This window comes from Perissodus microlepis, chromosome 2 (assembly GCF_051167445.1).
Source record: "Perissodus microlepis isolate ML-2025 ecotype Zambia chromosome 2, ASM5116744v1, whole genome shotgun sequence".
In the NCBI taxonomy this organism is placed as follows: domain Eukaryota; kingdom Metazoa; phylum Chordata; class Actinopteri; order Cichliformes; family Cichlidae; genus Perissodus; species Perissodus microlepis.
This window is the reverse complement of record NC_140462.1, coordinates 17,653,564-17,668,352: the sequence shown is the minus strand read 5'-3', so window position 1 is coordinate 17,668,352 and position 14,789 is coordinate 17,653,564. Positions and strand designations below refer to the sequence as shown.

The 14,789-nt window shown below is 38.8% G+C and overlaps 1 protein-coding gene across 8 annotated transcripts in view; it reads left to right on the top strand.

Annotated features, from left to right (window-relative positions):
* diaph2 (diaphanous-related formin 2) overlaps positions 1-14,789 on the top strand; it is a 364,160-nt gene that overhangs the window by 294,652 nt on the left and 54,719 nt on the right. For all 8 annotated transcript variants that reach the window (XM_084951486.1, XM_084951520.1, XM_084951494.1 and 5 more), the window contains 2 exons: positions 5,002-5,166; positions 11,958-12,093. In XM_084951486.1, coding sequence (XP_084807612.1) covers positions 5,002-5,166; positions 11,958-12,093 — 301 coding nt within the window. The remainder of the gene's footprint in view (positions 1-5,001; positions 5,167-11,957; positions 12,094-14,789) is intronic.

Genomic DNA, 14,789 nt, shown 5'->3' with positions numbered 1-14,789 from the left:
CCCATAGAGACAACCTAAACCTACAGAAGAAATATGTTAGGATTTCTCTAATATTAGAAAATGTAATTGATAGCATTAATCATGACATTATTGGCACCTTTCAACATCCAAGAGAAATTGCAGAAAAAAGAAATACAATTTAGTGTGCAACGACAAAGATGGATAGGACAGGACTGCATTTCTCAGTGGCACACTGTTGATTTTCATCCAAGGTGTTGTTTTGATTACTTTGGACAAAATCCAGCAGCTTTCAGTGAGTATTGTTTCACTAAGGCATTCAGTTTGGTACAGATTTAATTCTTCCCACATTGTAAAATGAGCCTGTCTTGAATTCTTGCATTTTTAAGCACAACAAATAGGCTCACATTTCAGACAAATACGAGCTGAGGTTTAAGGCACCTAAAACATTCATATTTTTTAATACATATATTTAACTACTCATTAAGTTTTGTCATGTTTTTAGCAGTCTGTATTCATTTATCAAGTGATTGTAGAAGGTATGTTTTGTTTTTGATTATTGTTGCTGAAATCGTTATATTTTCTTTGCTTTTTTATTGTTGCAAGAGGTCTTGGGATGGAAAAATCGTGTTATATATAATTGCAAATACAATTTCTCCTTTGCCTTCTACATAGATTGTTTATTTGCATGCAACCAATGTCTACTAAACCCAATTTGTCAATAGAACTCGAGGAAAGGAATTCTCACTGTTTTCTTGCATTTCTTTTTAATGAAACCATTTTTTGATGTTATTTAATAGGAAAAAAGAATATTGTAATCATACATTTACATTGATTAGTGAGTAAATAAGTTCTCCAACAAAATACATTGACATAAACTTCAAATTCTGGCTAGAGACCGACCACATGTATTACACCAAGGGTGGAGGACTAGAGAACTATGTGCTGTGGAGGCAAATTTTGAAGTACTAGAGAGAGAAGGCCATCATAGCGCGGATTATGTGCTTTAATTGGGAGAGTAAGAAAACAGACTTCAATTGTATAATACTGAGATCTAGTTGTGAGATTTTCCACACTGTATCCTTCAATATGAAGGCACGTGCCTCTTTTAAATTTTGGCAGCTTCCGCCTGCTTGCCCTCCTAACCCCCCCACAGTATTAAAGCATTTAAGTTTATCCCACTTCTTCAGTTTTTATATGCAGATGAGAGAAGTGATGCAAGCAGAAATGCAGATTTTTGAATGTCTAAGCAGCAACAGTTACAAATAGTTTAATCATTCATTAATTTATTAAGGAACAACCTTCTCTCTCTCACTTTTTCTCTCACTCTCTCTGTCTGCCCTGCCTCTGCTCTCAATTCCTTCATCCCTTTCTCATCCCGTTCTCGCTCTCAACATGATGGGTTATGTCCAGTCAGTGGGCAGCCTTGGTGTAATTTGGCCCACAGGGGCTGTTGGCAGTAGGTGTGGGGATAAAGGGAGCAGGGATAGTGGGGTTTGGAGAAAAGCAGGCTTAGCGTGGGGCCTTGGATGGAAGGGCCAGCAAGCAAAAGCATTAAATAAACATTAATGGAACTAGGTTACAAGAGATTTATTAAGGAGGCTTTTTGGGGCCCCACTGTAGGGTATTATGCAGCACTTTAATAATTCTCTCATGCACACAGGTAAACAAAGCAGGTAATTTATTGCCATCCTCATAGGTGGCCATTGTAAAAACTGTCTTAACTTTGTTTTTGCCCACAAATGGATTTGTCTATTTCTTTGGGATTTATCATGACATTGAATTGAGTTTGGCTCCAAAAAGCCTTTTTAACATCTAGGGTAAGTCTGACTTGGATATGATTTTGATGTTACGTTATGGTGATGAAAACAAGCGGCCTTAATCACAGCTTACTGATGTTAAATGTGGCCTTTTTGGCATGCCATGCACTGATTAAACACAGTAATGAGGACACTGTACTAGGACAAAGACAGAATTTTGAAATTGTACAAGGGCAGGTTGGGTTTTGGCAAAGAGAAAGAGAATTTAAAACCTACAGTAAAGCAATGCTTTCCACTGACACCACACTTTGTATCTTACATCGTGTAAACCAGCACTATCAGTTATGACACTGTCAGAAACTTGTGTTGCTATGTAAGCCAGGAGTTTGTGACCAGCTGCTATTTTGCAAGCTCCTTTTAGATTAAATATGTTTATCTTTCAAATATATCAGCTTCACTTAGTTTTTAGCATTTAACCACATGAAATAAAGACTCGTAAAAAAGTTCAAAACTGACAAGATGTACCACTATAGAGTGGCAATTTAAGAAAAAAAATCTAATCTGTCCAACTACATACCTTCCACATTTGTAACATTGAGCCCTCAAGCGGGCGCAGTTGTCCTGTTCTGTGTTGATGAGGTTTAGTCTTCAGGAAGCGCAGGCAGTGGCCCTTTGAGGACAACTAGAAGAGAAGAGCAAAGACTGACAAACAGGGTCAGGGCAACCAAAGGCTGCATGCTGCTTTACCTTGAGACCCATCCCCTCTGCTCCCTGCTCTGCTTCAAGTCAAAGGTTCAGACTACATACTTCTGAAAGTTTTCTCTAAGTAAAAGAGAAAGAAAGAACTGCTTGTTTGAGTGAGGGAATTTAATGGAGAGAATATGATGGGGAAATGTAAAAAGAGAATTATAAAGGGAATGTGTTTGATTGAGACAGTGGTGGACAGGAAGAAAGTAAAGGAGACGGATCAAGAAAAAAAATTATCTTTACAGAGGAGAGAGAATAAAGGCTGCAATGACTGTGAGAAAGTAAGGGAAAGAAAATAGGAACAGACATCCTGACAGAAAGACATTCAAAGAATGGCATTGCGACTGTGTAGTGTGTGTGTGTGTGTGTGAGAGAGAGAGAGATAGTCTATTTGCCTGTTCATTCCGTTTCTGTATGCATGTTGGATGAAGGCTCTACCATACCGGTTGTGTTGCTGCAGGATAGTGTGCGTCAGGCTCCATCAATATGACATGTCTTTGATGTGGAAATACAAGGAGCAAAACCCCAGCCAGCCTCAGTCCAGTCCCCAGTGGGGCACATGTACCACAGTGCATGTGCATACATGAGTATTTGAGTGAGTGAAAACAGAGAGAAAGGAGAGAAAAGTAGAGAAAAGGAAATGCAGAGAGCCACAAGCCACAATAAGCACTAAACATAACCACTGTCTCAATGCTTAACTGGCATTCTGCAATGAGGCAACAGTTGTGACCTGAACAGTTTCAGAACCAAAGGGACTGTGCACTCAGTAGTCAATACTGTGGAATCAATATTGTATGCAAATTAAGCTAATAAGCATATCTGTGCCGCTGTCGAATAATAAGGTGTCGTGATGCTTTTTGCACCAAAACGGACACATTGATTTGTGTTTTGGAACGAGTCTCATTCTTGTTTGCACTTAATAAGTAGTAATATAAATATTTCACATTTGTATATTTTCACAATTATTATTTTATAATTGTTATAATTGGAGGTTGTTAATATATCCCAGTCTGGCAATCAACAGTGACTATATTGGTGTTTTTGGATGAAGTGCCACCACTTGGTAGACTGGACCTTTTAAAGAAGAGAAGGGTGGATAGTGTTTAGACTTTATGAAACAAATGCAGTTCCTACACTGAATAGATATATTACTTTGGCAAGGTTTTACGTTTACATTTATCTATCAGACCTTCAGGTTTTCACACACATGTTGAATGAAGGGGAGGTGTATAAAAGACGATATAAAAGCAGTCTAAAATCAGCAGCAAGGAAGTGCAGATATGTCTATGCCAATTCTCTCATTTTATTCTCTAGTCGTTTAATTGGGTTGATGAAATGTAATTCATATAAAACTCCAATAAAAATTCAATAAAAACACAGAAATTTGGTATTAAAACCTTTTTCAGGAAAGGTTTTATAGCCGGCCTTGTATTGTAATGATGTAGGCTGCTAGCATGTTCAAATACAGTGTGGCTACACTGTAACATGAGTACAGGTTTTTGCTAACTGTAGCTGGGACCTCGCCATCAAAAATAAACTTTTTCTACTCAGCTCTTCTGTCGCCTGAGGCTGGGGACTGATGTAGTGATTTGTGCTGCTCAGTGCAGCCAACAACAGAGCGGTTTCCGCGCTTACCTCTTTGCCTTGACATAATGCTAGGAGTTCCTGCAATTGCAAGAACAAAAAGGCACACCGCAAGCCATTTAGCTTCGTGCCACTGCAGATATGACAGATACAAAAATAGCCTCTTAAGAAAGAAGATGGAACTGATTGAAGGCACAGCAGGTGTCAGACACCACTGCCTATGTACTGAAACTAGTACTTCTCGAGTTTCTATAGTGGTTTTGTTTTTTTTTTTCTCCATACTTGACTGCTTGCTAGCATGTACTTGCATGTCTATAAATGTTGGTAGATATGTGTATTTTGTGTCGTCCTCATCTCACCTAGACTATGTGAGTCTCCGAGTGTCCAAGTGCAGTCTCTATGAGAGGTCAATGGCTGCTGCGATAATGCTTAACTGATGCTGGCTGTCAATAGTCATTCACCAGGAGAAAAGTGCTCCGCCTGTTCAGTAAATTACACAGTGCGACGTGAGCTGTGAGGTTCAAAACAACCTGACCCCACTGTTGTTGTGAGAAACAATAGAACAATGACTGCAATCAGCTTTTCCAGCAACCATCTGTGTCATGCTGCTGACTACAAAACACCTTTCCATTACTCCAGGGCTGCAGCTATTAGCTCACCATGCCATTGACTCCAAAGTGAGATGGAGAGGTTATTGTAATGCCACATTAGATTGTCTCTGACCCTTCTTTATCTAGTGTTTTGTTTTGCTGACCTTGGCATAGGTGGGCTTTTTGAATGCTATAAAGCTTGTGAAAGTGATCATTTTTCACAATGACTTGTTTTTCTACAGATCAACACGCTTGTGAGATGTGAGATTATACTGGAGATTATTACAATAGCTTTTTGAATATGCTTTGTATATGTTTGAGACATGTCTTTCTCCTTTTTTCCTTGACTCTCTTTTTCTCACGGCTTCAGCAAGAGTTCCAGGGAGCAGTATGAAAAATTGTCCACCATGCACAAGAACATGCAGAAGCTGTATGAAAATATAGGCAGTTATTTTGCCTTTGACCCCCACTCGGTCAGTGTGGAAGAATTCTTCGGAGAACTGGCCAACTTCCGCATGCTCTTCATGGTAAGTGCAAACTTTCTGATTTTTTACACATGAACACGAACATGTTCCTTCAAAGTAGGCACATACGTTGACTAACAGAAGCCACCACCCACACGTGCGCATACTTTTGCACACACTTACTTGTACACACTAGGTGTCAGTGAATTGAGAACAGAGGGTGTGTATTACACATGCACACATTTTCATCAAACTTCCAGGGTCCTGACAGGTGGTGAAAACTTGTACGAAAATTACACTGCTATACTTTCATGGATGAACTTGAATAGAAAAAGGGGACGCCAATTATGTCGTATCGCACTTCCATTAGTTTGAAGGACTTTGGAAGGATATACAAAAGAGAAATATCAAAATCTAAGCAGAAGAGGCTGAGGTAGTCATTAGTAATGGACCAGCTCTGAAAGCAAATTTTCCATAATGCACCTCAACAGCTTCTCAACCCTTCCTGTCAGGTAAATGCTTACAGCTTTCAAACTCTACACTGTTAGTCCATAACTCAGACTTCTTCTGCTTATAAATTTTTCCTCATGTTTTCAATCGTAACAACTCCAAAGACATCACTATGGTCTTACCTAGGTTATTTTGGCAGACTTGGTACATCTTCAAAGCTAAAAAAGAAATTATGAAACTTTAATCATTACCTGAACAACGATGTTGAAATAATATCCGTCATCTGATAATCTGTCAAGATTTTCTTATGTTTCTGAGTCACTTTTCTGAATATTTATTTAATGTTTATTCAAGATATTTGGGTTTGGTGAACAATATGTTAATAAACAGGAGAATTACTGTTAAGTCTTCACGCCATGTTTGATTTACCTGTCTTTGTTCTGAACCTCAATTTCAGAAATGACGCTGATTGTTTTTTTTAACACCCAATTTTTAACATTTAACATGTAGATTTTTAGGAGAAAGAGTAGATAAATGTAAACTTTCTCTTCATGTCAAACATCCTTGACTTGAGAACTGGAAGAAAGCGTCCTAAGTTAAAAAGAAAAAATAAAACAGGTCACTCAAAGCAAGACTACTAATAAAAGAAGCGTCAGCAAGCTTCATAACCTGGTAAACAGTGTCATTTACATATTTATTCTTTCACATAAATGTAAATACAATAAAAATATATCTTTCCACTGATTATAAAGTATGTTTTGTCTGCAATAAAAAGTATATATATCATATACGATATCTGAGAAATGCGATGAGAAAGGTTTGAGGTTCACTAAATGTGAAGTAGCATTTTAAATTGGATTAAGGGAAATAAAAAAACAGCCTCTGCTACTTACAGCAGTGAATAAAGGGCAAGGGAGATTAGTGTGTAAGAGGTAATATTAATGATAAGATAAACATCCTCTGTTAAGTAGTCTGTTAAACATTCATTCAAGCGTCTGTGATTTTCCACCTTAACAGTCTAGTCATCCCTACCGGCAATGCCCCGGAAGCTCCTGGTGTCAGGATGATGACACCATGTCCAGACGGCACACCCTCAGTCTTCACCATCTATTAATGTGAATGGCAAGGTCGCCTTGTCTGAATCCTTTCCTCTCTTTTCTCTGATCCCCATTTGAAACCAACTTTTCATTCCCGCTGATCAAAGTGCACAACCATACAACATAACGCTCCCTTGAGGATTCCAGAGTTGCATGTCTCTAAAAGAAGCATCCACCCAAGAAAATAAATTATTCTCTCAAGCAAATAGCTGCAGATGAATATTTTATTACTGATTTAAACTTTCCTTCTATGGTTAAGGGGAGGGAAATGACTGGGATATAGTTTTGTGAAATGGGGGTTGGATTATAAGTTAATATATTCATATAACAACAATCCTTTAATCACCATATTTTTCAGATATTATTTATAGTTTTTGGCTTTTCAGCTCTGCTGACAGGAATGCTAATCTCATCTGCTCGCAGAGCACAAGAAATCAATGCTTGTTTATACTTGAATTTTATTTCTCTTACCCTGTGAAAACAACTGTGCTAGCTTCTTTTCAGCACAGCGAAAGCTTCTTCTTAGATTTTCTTGTCAGTGGAGCAATTTTAGGGAGATACCTGCATGTTATTTATCTTTGAAAAAGTTGACCTGCATCAGCCACTGCTGATTTGTTCCAACTGGCAAATCAGATGAAAGCTGGGACTCTTTGTCATTCAAGTAAATTTAACTTCTTAATATGCCTGGTGTGTCTCACACTCTTATTTCAATATTGAGGCATTGCATTGTTTGACTTTCTTCCGTCTATGTTGCATTGCCTTGTGTAATGCATTCACATCACAAAGCATCTGGAGTATTAAAGAATTCCATTGCAATACAGTCACCCTAAATTGCTTTTGCTAAAAAGCTAGGGCTTAATGCACCCGACCGACATGAGGCATTTGAGTAAACGCATTGACAGACAGTCCTCACAGAACTGAATGTAACTGATAAGAGAATCCATTAACTCGATTTCCCTTCTGTTTCATTCTCTTTTTCTCCCTCACTCCTGTCCCATTCTCTCTTTTTTCCTGTGGCCAATGAATTATTATTTGATTTCAGTACATGGACTCAGTATTCCAAAAGTCCAACAATTTGTTAATTTAATGCTGCTGCCATATTCTGAAATTGAGTATGAGTGAAATGCAATCGCAGGGTCTTTATATGTAATCCTGACCAGGAGCATGGGGATGAGGATTTTTTCATTAATGAGTTATCAAAGCACAGCAGATGGGCTGGGATGAACTAACAGTCTTCCTTGTTAATTGAGTGACCAAAAGACCCAAACTGGGTTCACAAAGTAGCAAGATAGAGCATCTAAGAGATTAGAATGATGATTTCTGTGTCTGTGTGTGGGGGTGGATCCGTCCACTTCTTAGCCCGCATGATATTTCTAAAGCTCCCTAATTCCTTCACAATATGAGAAATGATCATAATCAAGCTGATGATGCTAAAGATGGCGCTCTGGCAAAGACTGAGCTCTACCTTCTTGCTGAATCACTGTCACATTTCCTCAGGATGCTTCTAGTGGTGCACAGTCATTAAATTCTTTGCACCAGATTTTAGAGGTCACCTATCAATATGGGAATACATTTATACTGCAGAGCAGAAGTCTCACAATCTGTAACCTATAACTTCTTGAAGACATTTTCCCCAACATCCTGGCACACAGTGTAACAGATGGCTAATAAACACATTTGCTGCTTAAAGCCCAGGCGTTGTAGTGTTTGTAAAATTCAAATGAGATATAGCAGTGACACTCTCTGTGTGAGATCACTGGTGCGACTGAGCAGTTGGAAATACTTATTGCTCCCTCATTGGACTGGCAAACCTGTATGCATGGGAGGGGAACCATGCTGTGGGAGATGTATTGTGTTGTAAAGGGTCAAGGAAGAACAGCAAACACATTTCATGAATTATTGAAAGAACGGACCTGGAAAGGGAAAAGTCTGCGTGGCCTTGTTGGTCGGTTGGACGTGGATGTTCCACAGCATTCAGTTTCAAGCCAAGTATAGAGAGAAGAGTACCTACAATCTCCATCGCAAACACACTGAGTGTGACACGCACTCTTCATCTCATGGCCTCTGTGAGCCTCGGTGCTGCAGTGTGCTGCTTCAGTGGTGATGTTGTCAATCATACTTGAAGATGCTATTTTACAAAACCACATTTTGTTCTGTCTCTCAGTTTAAACATTCATACAGAGCACAGCCAGGACCCATAAATGTAGGGTTTTAGAGTTTTATTTAAGGGTTATGGGGTTAAATTGTCACTATAAAAGATAACAGTCGTTGCGGTGGATATTCAAAGGCCAGTTTTTAAGCTAAATGTATTTTCTCGAAGACTTGCTGCGCTGGCAGCAAGTCTTGGCACTTTGCAGCCACCTTGGATCAGGTATTTTGAAGACCCACTACAATCACAGGCCACTTCATTAGTTACACCTTGCGAGTACCTGGTTGGGACATCTTTTGCCTTCAGAACTGCCATCATTTTTTGTGGCATAGATTACAAAAGGTGCTGTAAACAAATGGCATTATGTGACTCACCTGTTCCAACACATCTCAAATATGGTCTGTTGGTTTGAGATCTGGAACCAAGTGTGGACTTCCACTGTTGTAGCCCATCTGCTTCAAGGTTCACTATGTTCTTCATTCAGAGATGATCGTCTGCATGCCTTTGTGATAATGTGTGCTTATTTGTGTTACTATTGCCTTTCTCTCACCTAGAAGCAGTTTGGGCCATTCTCCTCTGACCTCTGGTATCAACAAGACATTTTTACTGAAAAAACTGCTGCTCACTGGATATTTTCTCTTTTCTGTATTACTCTCTGTAAGCCCTAGAGGAAGTTGTGTAAGAAAATCCCAGAAGATCATCAGTTTCTGAAATAGTCAGCCCAGCCTGTCTTGTACCAAGAGCCTTGCCACATTCAAAGTCACTTTTTCAAAATAATCTTTCTTCCAGATTGAGATTCTCACTTTGAAATTAAGCAGATTGTCTTGACCATGTCTACATGCCTAAATGCACTGAGATGCTACCATGGGATTGGTTAATTAGATATTTGGGTTAACAAGCGGTTGAACAGGTGTACCTTATGGAGTGGCCTTTGTGTATATAAATGATTGCAGTGTGAGCCCCAGGACTAATTTCTGTGGTATCAGGGACATTAAAAAAATCAAGGTTAAAGAAAAACAAACAACAAAAACTAAAGCATTAACAGACTGGGGACATTGCAACAAGGTAACATTCAGGTTATGGATATAGTAAGCTAGAAAAGTCATTACTCGTTTTGTATACAATGTAGTAGCGTAACACACATCAGTAACACAGAGGTTAATGAATCTTTCTTGAGCTCTCAGTGGGATTTTTTTTTATTTTAATTTTTAAAAAATTAAATAAATAATTAACCTCTTGTGCAACTAATTATAGTAATGAGCATCACCTAGAGACAAATGCCATGGCCAAAAATAAACATTTTCATGGTTACTTCAAATTATATTGTTACTTGCATGTGCAAGTAATGCATGTGCTTTCATTACTTAGTCTTCAGAATTTATAAACAATATCTAAGCATTTCAAGAGGAACCTGAATTCTTGCCTTATGTGTTATATGGGTTTAAATCAGGTTGTCTGTATGAGGTGTGTTTTTGTTAAGCAGATCTCATGATGATGATGGTTTCCCCTTCTGTGTCTTCCTACGATACAGAGCTGCCAAGAAAATGAGACTTGATACAATCAGTCGCTGCCGGTGGCAAAATTGGGGTGGCCAAAGAGAATGGTAGAGTGAACAGTATGAGTGAACACATATTTGGTGCTATGGTAATTAGTCGTGCTGTTTGATTAGAGCACCATGATTATGTTGCATAATCATGTTTACAGTCAGAATTAGTTGTTTGTTTAAAATAAGTTTTGCCGACAGGATTTTTTATGCAATCTGCATAATTTACAGCAACTAATGCTGTAAGTGTCGAGCATTACAGTGACAGTATCCCCAAAATGAATCTTGTCAGCGGACGATGACAAACATTTTGAACATTTTGAACTCAAATAATCTCTTATTTGAGCAAAAAGTTAAGTGTTTTACTAAATGTATACCCATGCACTGCCTTACTAACTCCAAATAGCAACATAGTGTTCGGACTAGTTTGTCTTTGTGTATCTGTTTCATTTGCACAGCTTGAATGCGATGATGATAAAATATTGGTTGAAATGTGAGTGTTTACAAATCTTTTTCAGCCACAGAAAGAAAATTTAACTTGGTCCATTTTCAAAATGCAGTTAATACTAACACTCTCCCCTATTTTTAAAATTACTTTCTTTTATTGTATTACGACTTCATTATTACAACACCCCTTTACCCCTCTTTGTCCCTCTATCTCTCTCTTGCTCTCTCTCATTGCCCTTGTCATCTAACAAGGAGACTGACAATGAGTGCTCGTGTCCTTGGACATGGAGAAAAGCTCTGCTATTGACTGGCATGATGAGCTGCTTTTTCCTTGTTCCTTTCCCACAATCCCCATAATCCCTCTGTCTTAGCTGCCAACACGACACACACATCAGGACCACAGGGGCATTAGATGGGGGGCCTACTGTCGCCACTTATTATATCAGTGCACAGACAGGGCCATGCCTTCACTTACGGATGCACACACACATGCATGCATGAGGGGAACACCACAATAAGCAGGAGCGCAAAAATAGCTTTCACCATAGGCACATATGCATGTATACATACATACAGTATAACCGTTCCCACGTGTACACCCACCTACAATGGGTCCTGTCCAGGGCTGCACCACAGACCTAAAATGAGACAACTTTTTTTTCAAAGGTCACTTGGTTGCATCTTATTCTCTGTTGGCACAAGAACAAACTGACACATTTGTAAAGGCTGAATACGTACTGTTGATTATCTCTCTTTCTCTGACTCCTGACATTTCAGCTGGCCACGAAGTAGGCCAAAGATTATATCTTTTTCCCTCCTCAGAGACCATCACATTTCTGCTACACTTTTTAATGTTGTGGCATGTCCATACAACCATATTGATGTATTTTTCATAACAAATGAGCTTGTGATAATAAAACTTTGTAAGTCTAGCAGTTGAATGTTTGTGGCCCCACACATAAAGCATGATATACTGTTTTGTTTTTGTTTTGTTTTTTTCCAGCAGTTTATCTGTAACTATCAAACTTTCCTCTGAGTAGAATTTCCTAATGACATGCTGCTGCTTCTGAACACTATACAGTAGTGAATATGCTTAAAAAAGTGGTTGTGGCAGGAGCCAAATTCTGATTTTATCTGTGTTTGTGTCTCTGTGCGTGTGTCTCATCAGGAAGCAGTGAAGGAGAACCACAAGAAAAGGGAGATGGAGGAGAAGATCAAGAGAGCCAAGCTGGCGAAGGAGAAGGCAGAGCGTGAGAAGCAGGAGCGCCAGCAGAAGAAGAAGCAGCTGATTGACATGAACAAAGGTATGCCACTTCTCCCCATGCCGCCACCGAGCCGGAGATAGGAGAACTTGGAGGACAAGAACAGGAGGATGGAAGGGGATTTCGTGGAAATCTGCTTCACATAGATTTGAACTGAAGGAAGAGGATAGTGTGTAGGAGGAGCAGAACTTATCTTTCTTAGCTATGAAGGAATTTTATATTTACTTTGATACCTAGCACAACATTTCCAAACAAAACAGAGGTTATGTTTACACGTTACGTCAAGTTTCGTCCATGTATGTAGAAAGACATATTTTTTCATAAAGGACACACCTGTATAATGTTATACATATTTCACATAGTGTATATCGTTCAGTTTTGTTACCAGCTTCCATCGGGATACGAAAGAACTTGCAAGGAAATATTTGTGGGCATGTAAAGATTGAAAGCTGTGCACGACATATAGAAAAGGCTAAAGCTTGTTCTCTAGAAGGCACGTCCAATATGATTGTGGTCATTTTATTAGTCCATTGGCCCATTTATCCATTGGTCTTGTCGAAGCAATAGGCTGTTTTCAGGCGGCATGTTACATTTAATGTTGCAAATAGCTAGAATTAGACTGTGTCCTCAAGCAATGCCAGTAAGCCGTGTATTGATCAATGAAAGTCACAGTTGTTCACACATGAAAAATAATAGTGACAGAGCTGGGTGCCTGTGTGTAGTTATGCCAATGACACTGAGAAGATATTTCAAGCCTGGAGGGGCTTTGTGAGCAGTCAGTGTGTTCTTTTCTTCTTCATTTTTTTCTTCTTTTTTTGCATAAATTGACTGGGATTTTCACAATTTACCAACTTCTAAATGTCAGCACCAGGCAGAGACCTCTCTGTAGCTCAGCCATATTGGGAAATGTGACAAGACAGTTCTCAGTATGCCACAAACTCTCCAAGATAATTGATGCATGCTGCATTTTTTTTTCCTAAGCCGTGACCCCTCTGAAAGCCTCACTTTTAATAATCCAACATGTCTGAGCTGAGGGAGCCTGTCTACCCCTCTCTCTCATTCTGGCTAACCAGATGGAGAAGGATAGAGAAGTAGGTATGATATTAAATATTTCTGCCAGAGCAGATTTTGATCTCAGTTTCTGAATGCCATAATATGACTCGTATGAATAAAACATAAGGATGACATGGGCAACGTTGCCTGCGGCCTTGGAGATAGTGGGGATTGTGCACCAGCAGCACCAACACCTAGCTCGTTGGACTCTTGTGATAACAATGACCTTTGAAATGTTGAAATATACACTTTAAAATTCAAGTTGTATCAAGCCCGAGCTGTATTTTTTTTCTTATGAGAAGGTTCTTACCTACACAGGCTTTAAATGTTCGTAATTTTTGTGTACTAACTTCTGCCTATGTGGAATGTAATCAGAGGAAGATCAATCAAATGCAGAGATTTTTAAATGTATTCTGTGAATGAGAATCTGAACTTCAGCCAGAAGCAGGTTGGAGGTTACAGCAGCTTGGTGGTTTGCGCTTCTGTTTTCTCTTAGCTTCCCTTTAAGCTGTGTGGTTTGAACACACATTGCAGGATATTTGGTGCTTTCACATCTTACTTTTTCCCTCCATTTCTCTCCAGTTAACAGCTTTGGCTTAAGAATCTTGGCTTTTTTCTCCAATCCTGTTCTACAATTCTACATGTGCTACCGAATTAGTTATTTTCACATCACTATTTCAGCCTGAGCGTCAGCAATGTTTCCAGTGATGGATCGTTTAATACCTTTCACCTTTAATTAATTATGTCTGAAAATAATTTAGTATTTCCGAAGGTTGAAAGGCCAGAATTATAATAGTCATGTCTTTATTGTATACTAAATTTGTTTGTAGGCTAAATAGATAGATGGAAGGGAGAGAGAGAGAGAGAGACAATGAGATCAAATATAAATAAATTTAGATTGCAAATCCATTAACATAAGCAGCTAGAGTAAACATATGGCTGTTGTATTATGAGAATTATGCTCAGGTCATTGTCTTATCTGTTTTATGGATTTACAGATTTTCTCATTTTATTGCTTAAAAGAGTCTTTGATGGATCATAGTATTCTGTTTAATGCCATTTCAAGAGGCTATTTTTGAGAAGGGATAGATTTGATGTCATTTCACAAATTGCAACCTAATCCTCTTTGCTTGCAAATGATTAAGAACGAAATACATATTTAATGGGAGTTTAATTCATTTAGCTTGTGCCAGGATGGCACCAGGGTGGGGGAGGGTTGACGGACAAATGCAGTAGGACAATCATTTCCCCCCCCCCGAAAAATCCCATTTCCTAGTTGATAAAACTTGCGATTATGCTCTCTCTACGTTCAGTGACACACACACTTCGTCAACAAGCGTGATTGATAGATGAGACAAGCGCTGAACACGTTTTCTTTGTGAAGTATTAGAAATCCTAATGTAGGAAATTGCTTATGAAATCATTACCCAGTCACCCCATTTGTTTTAATTTGCTCTAAGTGGATTTCCATATTCTCTTCAACTGACCAGATGTTCAACATTTACTAAATCACTTTACTTCACTGGAAATAACTGTTGAACACTGTAGAATAAATCCAAACTAATGGTTCTGTCTAAAACACGAGATGATGGTTCAGCGCAGCAGGATATTTTTTATTGCAGCATATGAAACAATGTCACAAACAGCATGCTGAGTGTGTCAAGTGCCCAAGCATGGTAGAGCAT